Source organism: Gadus chalcogrammus, chromosome 16, assembly GCF_026213295.1.
Source record: "Gadus chalcogrammus isolate NIFS_2021 chromosome 16, NIFS_Gcha_1.0, whole genome shotgun sequence".
Classification (NCBI taxonomy): domain Eukaryota; kingdom Metazoa; phylum Chordata; class Actinopteri; order Gadiformes; family Gadidae; genus Gadus; species Gadus chalcogrammus.
In genome coordinates this window covers 9,773,105-9,786,798 of record NC_079427.1, presented here as the reverse complement: position 1 = coordinate 9,786,798, position 13,694 = coordinate 9,773,105, and the positions used below count along the sequence as shown (strand labels likewise).

At 45.3% G+C, this 13,694-nt stretch overlaps 2 protein-coding genes across 2 annotated transcripts; both read right to left on the bottom strand.

The window, feature by feature from the left end:
* Nucleotides 1–2,203: 2,203 nt before the first annotated feature.
* On the bottom strand, nt 2,204–10,497 carry p4ha3 (prolyl 4-hydroxylase, alpha polypeptide III). The gene is made up of 13 exons (XM_056611790.1): nt 10,288–10,497; nt 9,337–9,491; nt 8,840–9,063; nt 7,916–8,065; nt 7,716–7,767; nt 7,358–7,524; nt 6,505–6,681; nt 4,836–4,900; nt 4,316–4,475; nt 3,964–4,026; nt 3,518–3,586; nt 2,640–2,736; nt 2,204–2,367 (listed from the first exon to the last, which is right to left on the bottom strand). The coding sequence occupies exons 1-13, from the start codon at nt 10,473–10,475 to the stop codon at nt 2,297–2,299; spliced, it is 1,638 nt and encodes a 545-aa protein (XP_056467765.1). The 5' UTR covers nt 10,476–10,497; the 3' UTR covers nt 2,204–2,296.
* Nucleotides 10,498–11,394: 897 nt separating this feature from the next.
* Nucleotides 11,395–12,418, bottom strand: LOC130405376 (odorant receptor 131-2-like). Its single transcript, XM_056610438.1, has one exon. The coding sequence runs from the start codon at nt 12,334–12,336 to the stop codon at nt 11,395–11,397; it is 942 nt and encodes a 313-aa protein (XP_056466413.1). The 5' UTR covers nt 12,337–12,418.
* Nucleotides 12,419–13,694: the final 1,276 nt, after the last annotated feature.

Genomic DNA, 13,694 nt, shown 5'->3' with positions numbered 1-13,694 from the left:
CGTCTGTTTCGGTCCCGCCTCCGCTGCCGCGCGTATCGCGCACAGACCTCTGGGAAATGGAGTTCCTCTAAAGCAGAACCGCTACTGATAATAAATATTAAGGCGCTTTAAATAAATGTAAATAAAATGTAAATGTTTATTGTGGATGTGGATATATTAAAGTAGTATTAGTTTTTTTATTATAAGAAAAGTAGTAATGACATAACATTCTTATTTTATATCTTGGTTTATCATTCAATTAATATGGGCATGAGCTGTTGTGTACCAATGTTGGCCTAACAATGGAACTGAAAGTTACATTCACGCAGTGATTCAAACTTTTGGATATATATATTTTTTGTATACACAAAGTTTTGTTCAGTTATGCTGTAGTATTTTGAACTTCCAGCAGAGAGCAGCACTGGTTTCCACATATTTATTTCCACCCACCGATAACCCAAACAATCTTTTGAATTAAAAATGTGTTATTTTCTAATACCATGCAAGCCACTGTGAAGTATTACGTAATACAAATGTGTTACTTTCTTACGTATATTATCTAACAAGGATCAATCTCAACTTTAACTTTTTCCACAAATTCTTCAAAAATGTTCCCTGAATATCGATCTGCTTAATTAAAATCACTATAAACAGTATCTATTTTTGAACCGTAGGATTATATATGTGTAAGTTAACATTGACATAGGCTGTGTGTCACCATGGATGCGTCAAATTCCTTCAATGAAAAGCAACAGGCAGATGCCAAATATGCTGTGCATAGGCTACACAGATGCTAGCGCAGTGCTTCTGGTGGTTCAAATAACACGGAGAATTCCTGGAGCAAACTCAAGCTTTAACATGGTTTGGAGCAGTAGGGAAGGTGGGGGGGAATTGCCTCGGAAACTGGCAGTTTTGAGATAAGTGTTACAATAAAATGAATCACTTGAAGACATTGACCTTAAAAGGTAATGATGCACTACAAATCTAGAAACCATTCATTATAGGATATGAATGGATATGAAAGGATGATTGATTCACGAAAGGGCCACTTTATTAACTTTAAAACACAGTCCAGAAAAAGGTTAATCCAAACAAAAATGAAACACCCAACATAGAATAGTGTAGCGATTGAGTTCCTGGACAACCCGATGGAAGACTTGGCCCTGAAGTTCCCACAAATCAACACCACACATGCCCATGCACACCTCACACAACTTTGGAACAACAGTTGTACACAAATATGACCCTATCAGTATTTGTGTTTGTCTGTGCGCGAGGTTCTCTTTGCGTTTATCCCCCCCCCCGGCCCTCTCTGAGCTTTCAACACCCTGTCACTAAAGGAGCTGACCACCACAGACAGATAGGGGCCCTTGGAGAACCCAGCTCCTTCAGGGCTCTTTCAATAGACTCTTCCTCTGTCTGCGACGTAATGAGAAAACGAGTCCTCTCCACTGAGCAGGGTCCTGACCTACTTCAGACTCGGGTATCTGAGCGTTATGCAGGCAGACACTCAGCAGTGAGACACGTGCACTGCAGCCGATGGGGCGAGGCAGCCCCGATGTTTCCCCAGAGAGTGATTAATGGTGGTGACTGCGTCGGGCCAAAGTTCTGCTCAACTATTCCAGTAGGAACCAGACGGTGAGTACACGTCAGTTCATCACAAGAGCGGTCTCGTTGGCAACAGGGAATGACACATGGTTTTCTTAGTCACCCGTGGAAAACAAAGCCCGGCCACACTCGACTGGGAATGCTTTCGTTGGTTCACAGCGCTGGCTACCGCGCCGTTCCCCAGCTGTGAGGTGACAAACGACAGCGCGGACATCTTGAACGTGAAGTGTCTCCACGACAGCAGATGTGTGCTCACAAAATGAAGACGTACGCAAAGACAACTCTTCTGTACAAATACATGAAAATAAATAAAGTTGAAAAGCGTGAACTGAGACGGAGAGGGAAACAGCATGGTAGAGTTAAGGTAATCCAGCCCAGCGAGTGGCCCAGCCCAGTGACAGCAAAGGGAGTGCACAGCCTCAGGGGCCTGCTGCCAACTGCCCCCATCCCTGGCCCGGTTCCTCTTCAGGGGCCGGGCTGTGCGGCTGCGCCCCCCCCCCCCCCCCTCTCTCCATCCAGGAGGGCCATCTCCAGGCTCCCAGGGGCCTCTTTCGTGGCTGCAGCGGCAGCAGATGCAGAATGCCAGTTTAACCCTCTACTGCCCCTTCCTTCCTTCGCTGCTTGGGCAGCCTGCCTCTCTGTCCCAGGATGAGGAGGGGCTCTAGTGCCCCGAGTGGGCCCGTCGCTCTCTCTCTCCTCCCCCTCTCGCTCACTCTTCTGGGTCGAGAGCACAGCGGCGCCGGAACTCCTGGCCGTGCTCGTGGATCCACTTGTTGGCGACTGAATTGTCATGAGGAACAAGACGAAAGGGCTATCAGTCAGCGTAGCATAACTTAAGAGTTGGTTGATGAAATGAGGTAGGATATTGAAATGATAGTCGTAGGATGTTTGGATAAGAAACAATGCCTAAGCTCACTGTAAAATGTCTAAATATTTATGAGAAGCTTATAATGAAACACAATAAAATCTATAAAATGACTCTAGAATGATTGAATTTATTGGTATCCGAGTGGGAATAGAAAACAAGTACCTTAAATTAGTTCCAATCTTACCCCATTTGTCCCCAACCAGCACAGGGCAGCCTGCATGCAGTGTGTCCTCGTCCCCTCGACCGTTCCTGTGGAGGTTCCACCAGAAGAGGGCAGCGTTCTGGGAGATGTAAAGCATGGGAGAATCAATCGGGAAGCAATACATAGTTTTTCCCATCTCGCTGTGAAACACCTATTTACGTTCAGGAGCAATGTAGGGAACGTAAAGTGCCACACCCTGCCACAAGCATTCAAACGCAAGTGTTTAACAGCGGATCATGGTCGACAATTACGTTATCTTCAAAACTCAACCTTCAGTTTAAGTTATTTATGAGATGCACAAAATGGTGAGGCAACATCCCAATGAAGTGAGGGGTGAAAAGTTAAACCCCAGAGGGTCCAGCAAATTGTTCACATGGCTCATATGTCAATCAAAACCAACATCAGCCTTGGCTTCACACAAAGTGCTGTTGTCATGTGAAGCCCCCTGGCAGACGAAGACGCCTTTAAGGCCTTTTGACAGCTGCAGCGACCCAGTGAGCAGTATAGGAACATGTTGGAGCTTGAGTGATAATGCAAGTGGAAGCGGACGATCTGTAAATGTGAAAGGACGTTCCAAACAGTTCCAAATGTTTATTCCTCGACATAACCGATTTGACATTTATCACACTTATTCACTCACTTGCAACATCTTAGGCTACACAGAGTGGGAGAGAGAATACAATACAATACAATAGCCTTTATTTTCACTCAATAGACACTGAAGTTTACCTCATTCACAGTGGCGACGAGCATACACAATAAAAACAATTATAAGGATAAAGGTAGAAATACAGGGAGAGAGATGGGAAGAAATAGAAACTGGCATTAAGAGGGAGAGAGAAAGAGTGAGGTCAGAATACCTTCACCACCGGAACACTGAAGTTGGCGTAGATGAAGGCCGTGGAGCCACCGGCCTCTACTGAACTGAGCTGTGGGATAATTACATTCCTTCAAAGCCGTGTCTAGCGGGGATGGGCTAATATTATTTAAAGCCACTTAATCTGCTGCAGTGCTTGAAATGGCTCAGCCCCACACATTCCTGGCCTTAATACCAGCACACACATTGTAACACACACACACACACACACACACACACACACACACACACACACACACACACACACACACACACACACACACACACACACACACACACACACACACACACACACACACACACACACACACACACACACACTTTTAGGTGATAACCATTCATGGCATGTCAACCTAGGAAAAAGTTGTCCAAATACATCATCATCATCATCATCATCATCTTCACCATCGATGTATTGGGGTAACTCACATAAATCATAAATGTTGCCACTCGATTTCCAGTTTTGAGTTTGAACACAGGGCTTGAAGCAGACTAAACAGGGATTGAGAAGACAGTAACACGCAGATGATCAGTAACTAAAGCCGCCACGTAAAGACCGTGATGATGTCATCCTACTTATACATGTGTCAATCAAATTACTCTATTAACTATTACTGTTTACTAATTAGTTAGTTATTGGCAATTGCCAATTGGCAAGTACACAGATATGGCTAGGGTGGCTTTCAGGTGCGCTGCGTACAATGGGGATCCCACAGACAGAACCATTCTGTTTGTGGGTCAGACCCCCTAGCCTCCTCCCTAACCTGCCCCAGTCACTCACCGTAGCGTGGTCGAAATGCGGTTCATAGTGGCCACCGATCCCATAGTTGACCACCTGGAGGTACTCTCCGTAAGGGGTGCGCACGTTCAGGCCGGTGAGCCGCGCGATGCGTCTGTCCATCTGACCCATGAGGACACTGGCAGAGTCTTTCAGCCAAGCGCTGAAAACAAGGAGGCCCGGGTATTGATATGAAATCCTGTTCTAGGCTGTGGCCACAACTTTTTTTCCTCCGTGTTTGCTTCCAGTGAGGACTGACTCAGTAAACACATTTTTTTTTGATTTCAACACATGAAATGTTTGACGAATGAAGTCCCTCGCCAAGTACACAAGTTTAGGAAGCAAGTTTTTAGAAGCAATCGACCAACTCTGAGGAATTCTTGACTCACTTTTACATATATTTAATCTGAGAATAACATGGAGACATTATTCGTTATAACACTGGTCTACGCGATCAACAAGATGCCCTGGGGTTTCTGCAAAAGCAGTATTAAGCATACAAACAGGATGTTTACGTTGTTACCTCTTGCTGATGCGATAGTCGGCTGTTTCTTGTTTCTCCCCAGATGCCACAACCGATCTTCTCAGCTGGTCAAAGGAAGATGGGACATAGTTTTTACCACTGTATAGATGGGACCACTGTTTTTACAAAGAGTCAAACTTTCCCATCCAGCTGTGAGCATTGAAATATGTGTGCCATGAGTTCAAACTTGGATTCCAAAAACAAAAAGGATCTATTCTAAAGATACTGCCAAGAAAGTCTAGGTTCCTAATGCCGTTCAAATGGAAATAACTAAACTCTGGTGGACGGCTCCAGCTAATATTTCATTCCTAGAATGGCCAGAAATGACCCTGGAAGAGGGGTGGGCGAAGTAATTCTTAAGACATCACTAGATGATCTTATAAGTTCAAAAAGGTGAATAATGTAGGGAATTTATTATTTATATTCACCAATCACAGCAATGTAATATTATTCATCTCAGGCTACAAAAACACACACACATGCATGCAGCTAAGGACGCATGCCAACACACACAAACATGCACACACACACACACACACACACACACACACACACACACACACACACACACACACACACACACACACACACACACACACACACACACACACACACACACACACACACACACACACACACACACACTTTTTTTCATACTCTCATTACCAGTTGTCTCACTCCTACAAAAGAGTGAGACAACTGTAAAGCTGCAGCTACACTACAACAGTCGACCATCTCATGGAGCTGTTAAAGTAACTTTGAAACCCTGCAATTAACCCAGACCAGCATGAGCAACACTAATGGAAACCCGTGCTCGTCTGAAGGGCTAATACTCCTGGGCTCTGTTTCAATGAATCCATAACATGACGTAATAATGAAATAAGTACAGGGGGGAGGGTTTCATCACAGCCGGGGATGGAAAACCTCATCGGACGGTGCCAAAACCCTCCTAGTCACTACTCTGCCCGCTTCACTAGAGCGCCTGCTCTAGAGCTACTGTAAACGTTCCAAAAAGACTGAATCAGCATGTATCGATGAGAGAACAACCGCACGCAATGTAGCCGCTTAAAAAAATAAGTGTGTACCGCCACAACGGCGGCTAAGGTCTGGAGCTGTCTGATACGTGAGCTTTCACCACTGGAGCCAAGTGCAACGCTGACAGGCGTAGGCTCTCTGCCAAGACTCGTGGCCCTGCATCGCGTATCCCTGGGAGCCCCTCTAAACGTCTGAAGCCCAGGCAACTCTCCCTACAAACGGGCCTTTCAAGAGATCTTGCTTAGCTCAACTTTTTCTCTCTTTACGTTCCTCTGATTGGCATTACAAAGCACTGGCATTCCAGACATTGTGGCGAGCGATGTGGAAGAGTAATGATCTGTATGTTGCTGCCTTGCTCATGGAGAAATGTTGTTCGGGACAGCCAGGCTTTGGAATAGACCTATTGGAGCTTCGGCACACATGGTCCTAGTATGCTGGAATGGGTGGACCTCTTTTATAATCTGCTCTCACATTCAAATAATGTCATAACAGGGAGTGATGAAGAACCTATACCAGAGCAGGACTCGTCATTGCTCGGCCACTGTCCTGGCAGTGGTGTTTTTGGCAGCCAATTTGGATACTTGAGGGCGATTTTAGAAGGGGTTTGAGTCATTATGGTTCACTTGTGACTAACCCCTTGCTGGGACAGCGTCTTGATGTCCTCTGCCTCCTTGTCTGTGATGAAGTTGTGATAAAGAACCACATAGGGCTGCAGGCTTTGAACCTCACGTCTAATTGGCTGCAGCAGTAGTACAGGATCCCCATTGGTGAAATAGTCACAGAACAGTCTTTGGTTTTCATAATGCTTGGGCTGTTGGAAGAGACATGGAAGAGAGGTGTGTTACAAATGAATAGTCCTGTGGGATTAGAGGAATTGATGAGTCTTTCTATTTTCGAATGTTTAATACAAGCACATCAATGAGATTTGGTTTGTAAGTATAGAACGCACTGATCAATGTGTACAAATAAAAGCGGAATCATTGGGTAAACTGTCTAATTTCCCTTTATTCAAACTAATCGATTCAATTTTGAAACCTCATTGAGGTTTAGAATCATTCAACCACTGGATTCAATTATTGCTATTTCATAAGGCTATATTACACTAATATGATATACTACTCAGAGCTGCATTACACACTCAAAAGTAACTGTCATGCACCTCGATCAAAGGACCTCAGGTTGATCCCTGTGTTTGGCCCACATTACGGCGAGGCTCTCTCATGTCTGACCAATGGATTGAAAGGTTTAGACAAAGAACCTCAGGGAGTCAAAGGTAAATTAACAACGCATGAAGAATGGTATTTAGCGGTAATCCCCTTCAAGGCTTCAGCCAAGGCACTGAAGGCTAGCTGAAGAATAAAAATGGCTTTGTCAACCACTTGTTTGACATTACACAGGCCATTATTATATTCTAGTTCTCCTGAACTATCCCTGTTTCCTGCGGGGTGTCGTCGCTCCACTGAGTCATTGGGTGATGAACGCTGTACCTGCGAGCCTCGCGTCTGGCAGAGCCGTTCGTACGTGTTCCTGGTTCTCAGGGCGGTGGAGTTGGGCCTCCTCATTCCAACACCCTGGCTGACGGGCAGGGATGTGCTCTGGACAAGCAGCGTCTCATATTTCTCCACATTCTGCAGAACGCGTCCATTCATTGGATCTAGCGAGGAAAGCAAATAGATCAAATCTGCTTGACAGCATGCGGCACGCTTATTTTTTTTCTCCATTGCAGGCAGTTAAGATGAAGAGTGTAGTTAAAACTGCTTGACTCAATTGAGCGTTAATGTTGATTTTTGTTATGGATGCTAATAGCTGGGAGCATTTTGCATAAACATTGAAAAGGAAAATTACCACGGTGGAGCAACTCCTGAGACAGACTCAGTGCGTAGGACACATTTCCCTCCTGAAAGAAAGCCAACAAACACACACACCAAAAGAAAAATCACAATGAGACGACCGGTGTGTTTGCCAGCCTCCCCCACACTCCACCAAAGTGGGTGTTTGTGTTTTGCAAAACGACGCTGCGAGGGACTCGGTTTTTACGAGCTGACTTTAAAGTGTGAGAAGGCCAGATGGTCCAAGGCGTCCTCCAGTGTGCCTTGGTTCTCCGGCCTCCACGCCCCTCCGGACCCCCTGAAGAGACGCACCGACTCCTCCAGCCACGGCACCGAGTGGTAGAAATCCCCCAGTTCGTAGGCCACCTGCACAGAGGTAAACACTGAGACATCCCTCGGGAGCCCCGCTGCAAGATGAAGGAACCAACTGTGCAGCTCGCAGCCTTTACACCACCCGTACCAATGCTCGGATTTGAGAGACTTTGTTTCTCAAGGAGAGTCTCCTGACTCCTGACAGTTTCACTGTGTACAATGCTCATTTCCCTACCCAGAAGAAAGACGAGAATGAAGAGGAAAGCCTTGTCGGTTATAATTATCCCTAAAAAAAACACTACTCCTTTTAAAGAGTAGTCTAACGACTATATAAATGCAGTTTCTGCAAACCATACAGAGAACAACCCTAAATTGAACACGCGTTTACAGACACTGGGAGCTAAAATCTGTCCTGGCAAAGCAAGGAAAAAAGCAACTGTTCTGACTTAATTCTCTTTGACTTGTTGCTAGTGAGCTAATGTCTTTTCCATACCGTTTGGAGGCCTCACCCACGCAGTGCCCTACCCTCATACATCACCCCTTCCCATAAACAATGGGATTCACAGTGGGAATACTCAAGGCTAGGCAAAAACGTTTCAGCAGCGCCTTCCTCACTTAGCAAGTTTAGGCTATTATTACAGGAACACAGCCAGAGGGAAGTCTCTCTGAGATACAACTCAACTGACAGATCAAAGGGGAAAGTATTTGATTGTTTTCCTGTATGGGACATATACGGCCATAAGCATTGAGGTGAACCTCAACATCTGAAATCACTCACAAAGATAATGCAGCTCAGAGAGAAACAGCAGTGCTGAATACTTTCAATACCTTTCCAACCAGGAAGCAGTCGTCGCCAGAGAGAGGGACCGAGACTGCGGGCCGATAGATGTCCACGGGGTCGCCCCGTGCAGCTCTCTGGAAGCGACCCCGGGTCAGGCTCCCCACCTGGAGAGCGTAAACATCCTGGAGCCGCATCAGGGCCTTAGCAGCCCCCTGCAGGTCCTCCATCTTGGGCAGGCTGGCCTCCAGCGCCTTGAAACCGGACCTCAGGGCTGGGGAGAAGGAGAGGCAGAAGGGGTTATTAGGGGGGTGTTGAGAGGAGAGGAGAGGAGGGCGGGGGCTGGTGGAGCTGATCATATAGCAGCACCAGATGTTTTCTGGTGCTGGAGTTCTAAGGCCATTGAGAAATGTGACACCACAAAAGAGTGAATGGCAGATTGGCCTTCTAGGAGGATGGCAAATGCGCATTATGTCAGTGATGGGTGCTATTGCTATTGCTGCCTGGTCTGAGCTTAACTCTGAGTCTGTGTGCTGATTGAACCGACCTTGTGTGTTCTCGGAGGCTTCGTTGCTGTAGACCAGGTTGGCCCACTCAGACTGTAAGCGCTTGATCAGAGTGAATGCGATCAGGGGGTTAGCCATGGCCGTGGTGGATCCGTTGTAAACGGCGTTGTGCAGGTCAGACACCCTAGAGTGGAATCTTTTAACAGAGGAAGGAGCTGTTTGAGAAACAACAGTGGTGAATGTAGGAACTACATAGGCTACATGTGATACAAATGGCATTGAAAGCTTGTGTAAACACCAGTGATATGCAAAGAGGTGAAGCCACATTTATGCTGTTTTTTTACCCACTTATCATGTGGAGCCGGTGTCTGTACCAGTTGTCGACGAGGATGAAAGAACCACAGGGCACCATACCATTGCAGGATCAAATACAAGCACACATCTCACACTCTCTCTGAGGGAAATGTGGGCTCTTCCATTGGCCTCATAATGGGCAGGAAACCAGGGAAGCGGCGGAAATTGACAACATCGGACATAATACCTGGGATGTGAACCAGAACCTTAGAATCGTATTGTTGGTAATTAGTCTGTAAGACTTCATATCTAGTCAATAGAGACTTACAAAATAAACACATGAAGTCGATATTATATGATGCATAATATTTTCTAATAGGCTACATGTTTAAAAAAAATATTGTGAGAAAGAAATCTAAATGAACAGCACGATTGTCCATGCCAATAAAGTCCTTGGAGAGGAAGATGCGAGAGAGGAAGTGAGTGAGAGTGAGAGGGATAGAGAGAGAGAGAAAGAGAGAGAGAGAGAGAGAGAGAGAGAGAGAGAGAGAGAGAGAGAGAGAGAGAGAGAGAGAGAGAGAGAGAGAGAGAGAGAGAGAGAGAGAGAGAGAGAAGAGAGAGAGATTTATCCGACTAATTAGTCTAGCTGGAAATAAAACCTGCCTTATCCGTTGATACCTAATGTCAGTCAGACTCACCGTTTAAGGTCCTCAAGTCTTTCCAGTTCGTGGTCAATGTACGTTCCCAGAGTATCTATCAGTGTCCGTTCAATAGCGATCGCCTCTTTTACGTTCAGTAGCGAAGTGTATATTTCACCAGCAGACATACAAACATGAGACGAAGTGATGAGGCCAAAACCTAAGTAAATCCATTTAAGAAAAAGCATCTTGCAACTGTTCTTCTTTCCAATGCCGAGTCTCCTCCAGTCATTCGCTCACGTGGATCAGCGCCCTCGGTGTCCAGCAGTAGAGGAGTGGTTCTCCGGCCCCTACCCCGCACGCTCTACTGAGAGCCAGGTCCCCCACTGTACTGCCATAGGCGAGGGTCAGCTTTCAGTGGCAGAATCGGTAGAAATTAGGGGTTTAGTGAGGCTGATACCTTGTCCAATTTGTTATTGTTGTACATACACATCTACTCGGCCGTAACCCAATTCGTTAGATATTAGCATTAGATACTATATTAACTATTGTTTATAGTTTATACCTCAGCTAAAACATATTTTGAAATACGCCTAGAGTGACATATTTCTTAATTCAAGGTTACAATGATCAATGGTTATTTTAATATTTGCATTTTGGTTTGCAGTACTACATTCTGAGAGAAGCTGCGTGACAGTGACACCCTGCGGTAGTTTTCCGGTACCACATGTTTCTGTTGATCACGGAAGAACTGGGAGATGAGAAACTAAGAGCAAATAAAAGTACAAAGATACATTTGCTTATTTAATTTAAATGTATGATTCATCTTTGTATAAATGTACAAAGAAAGTCATCAGAAAGTCACATAAACATAGTATCATGTGGACATACATTCAGAATTAGTATGCTTATCTTCAAATTAGCCCTTGAAATAAAGAAACATTATCGATTATGGCATCAATGCTACCATTTTATTGTCTTTAGCGCCAAGGCACACTGAATGTCCTTTCTTTTTGAAGGTTGCTATATAAATAGATTTGCCTTGTTTGGCACACAATTTATACAAAATATCTAAACTTCTTACACAGTTGTCGCTTCATATAGATCCCTGAACCTGGCCCCGCTACAAAAGCCCATCTTGAAACTGCAAAAATGTAAGATTTTGAATTATGACAATGGCTTCTCCGTGTCACGCGTCCTGAAGCCACAAGAGCAGCACAGAGCTGCTCTTCTCATGTGGTCTCTCAGGCTCTTGTCCCGCCAGCCGTAGATGAGTGGGCTGAGGAAGCGCGGGATGAGGATAAAACAGAAGTAGTTGAAGAAGTAGATGTCGTCGGGTAACCAGTTGGCGTGCAGCACGAGGAGCTGTTCCGAGATGGGATTAGTGAAGGCCAAGAGGCAGAGCAGCAGCTGAAAGCCGTGGAACAGCACGGTGTGCATGGCTTTGTTCACAGAGGCCCTGTCCTGCCTCATCTTCTTGGTCTCCAGGAGGATCTTGATGTAGGTGTAGAGGATCATGAGCGCCACCGCCCCGAAGAAAAACCCATTCAGAGAGACCTTGAACAGAGTCTGCACGGTAGAAGAGTTGAGCACCACGGTGCTGCAATAGACGGGCGTGGAGAGGACGTCCAGTCCGGGACGAGCCCCCGCTATGGAGAAGTCCACCGTGGGGAGGACACAGCTGATGAGCCACAGGCACAGCAAGATGATCCAGACGCGGTCGGACCGCCACGCAGGTGGGCACTGCAGTGGGTACATGATAGCCACGTAGCGCTCCAGTGACATGGTAGCTAGGATGAGAGGGGTGTTGAGGAAGGAAGCAGTGGAGAAAAACAGCAGGGGGGCACAGAAGACAATGGGGAACCTCGTCTGGGCGACAGCCAGGAACAAGAGCAGCACAGAGGACAACATTACTAGGGTGTCATTGACCAGCATGAAGGCAAACAAGATGTAGCGAGTGCTGTCCATGAAGTGCCGGTTAGATGCGAAGATGTAGAGCATGAGTACGATGCAGAAGAGGAAGATGGAGAAGAAGGGAACCACCACACACACCTTGATGATAGGAAAAGGGGGGGAAGATGTTGAATTGCCCGAGAGTCCAGTCTGCATGTTGAATTGTGAACCTAAAAATGACAAAGAAATTGTATAATATTCACACCGTCTAGTTTCAGTAATATATCTAAAAATCCTTTATTTAACTAAACTTAACTTTCATTTCAATACATGACAAACGGAAATAGGTGAAGGGATGCAAAATGTTAAATACAAATATAAATGTAGAAACTTTACAAACTGCCTCCATAGCTTAATAAATGCAGAGCTCTTACTTGAGTTGGGTGCTCCTCATTTCACAGAGAAAATACCAAACTATCGTGTTTTATTCATCTTGGCCATGAATGAATGACGTGGTCTTACTTTTTGATGGCTGGGATTTGTAGTTCTTTACTACCATGTGTAGTAAAGGGCAGTTCGGAAAGAGTTCACACTGCCCCAGGAGAAGACGTGTTGATTTTGAGTAATCTGTTTTCCTCACACAAACAGACACTGCGCTGCGAAAACACTGATGATAGTATAGAGGGGTTTGAAGTTCTGGAGGCCTGGTAGCAGTTTCAGGGACAGTGGACGGTGAAGGCTGGTGCCTGATAGCACAGGCAAAGGATTCACGAGGATCGATACAACTTTTACTGAAAATCATGTGTAGGGCCTCCCGGAACATTCTGGGAGCTACCCCGAATGGTCAACAGAGGCAGAAACAGCCGGAGCCGCCCAGAAGTGGTGGCTCCTCCTCACGGGAATTTCAGGACCTATGAGAATAATTAAGAGGCTAAATTTCCATGTCTTTTGTCTCTAACTGGCCATAGGGCAGAAAGCAAAAAGATGGACGAAATCCTGAAGGTAGATCCATCAACGCTGAACTGAAGCTTTGTTCTTGTTCTTTGTTCATTTTGAGCCCTTGTCTAGGTGGATCCTCTTAGATGGGGTTCAGCACAAAGGCCCCCAAGCATCCCTGGAAAGGTGTGCATCAAACATCCTTCCACACTGCAAGGTATTACGATGTAGGCCCAGCATTCTGGACCTCATCAAAGCAGCAGAACTGATGGACAAACCTGAGGTCCACTAGCTAACTGTAAACTTTAAGCGAAACTATATGAATGATAACAGAATAACTTGAGAGATTAGCTATCGAAAATGTGATACAGAAAAAACATGATTGATAGAATGTAATATTCACTAATATTAATGAACTGAGTGCTTACTCTCTGGTTGAGCAGGCCAAGTAAAGGAGCATTGACCTTTGTGACTGTTAAGTTGTAGAGTTTTAAAAGAGAATAACAAAGGATGCATATTAAATGTAGATAACATTGTTTTAATCTACACAATTTGATCATTATGCATTTGTTATGCAAAGGTTATATTTGTTTGGTTAAATAACTTTAGACAAACAACATATTAGTCCTTGCTAGCTG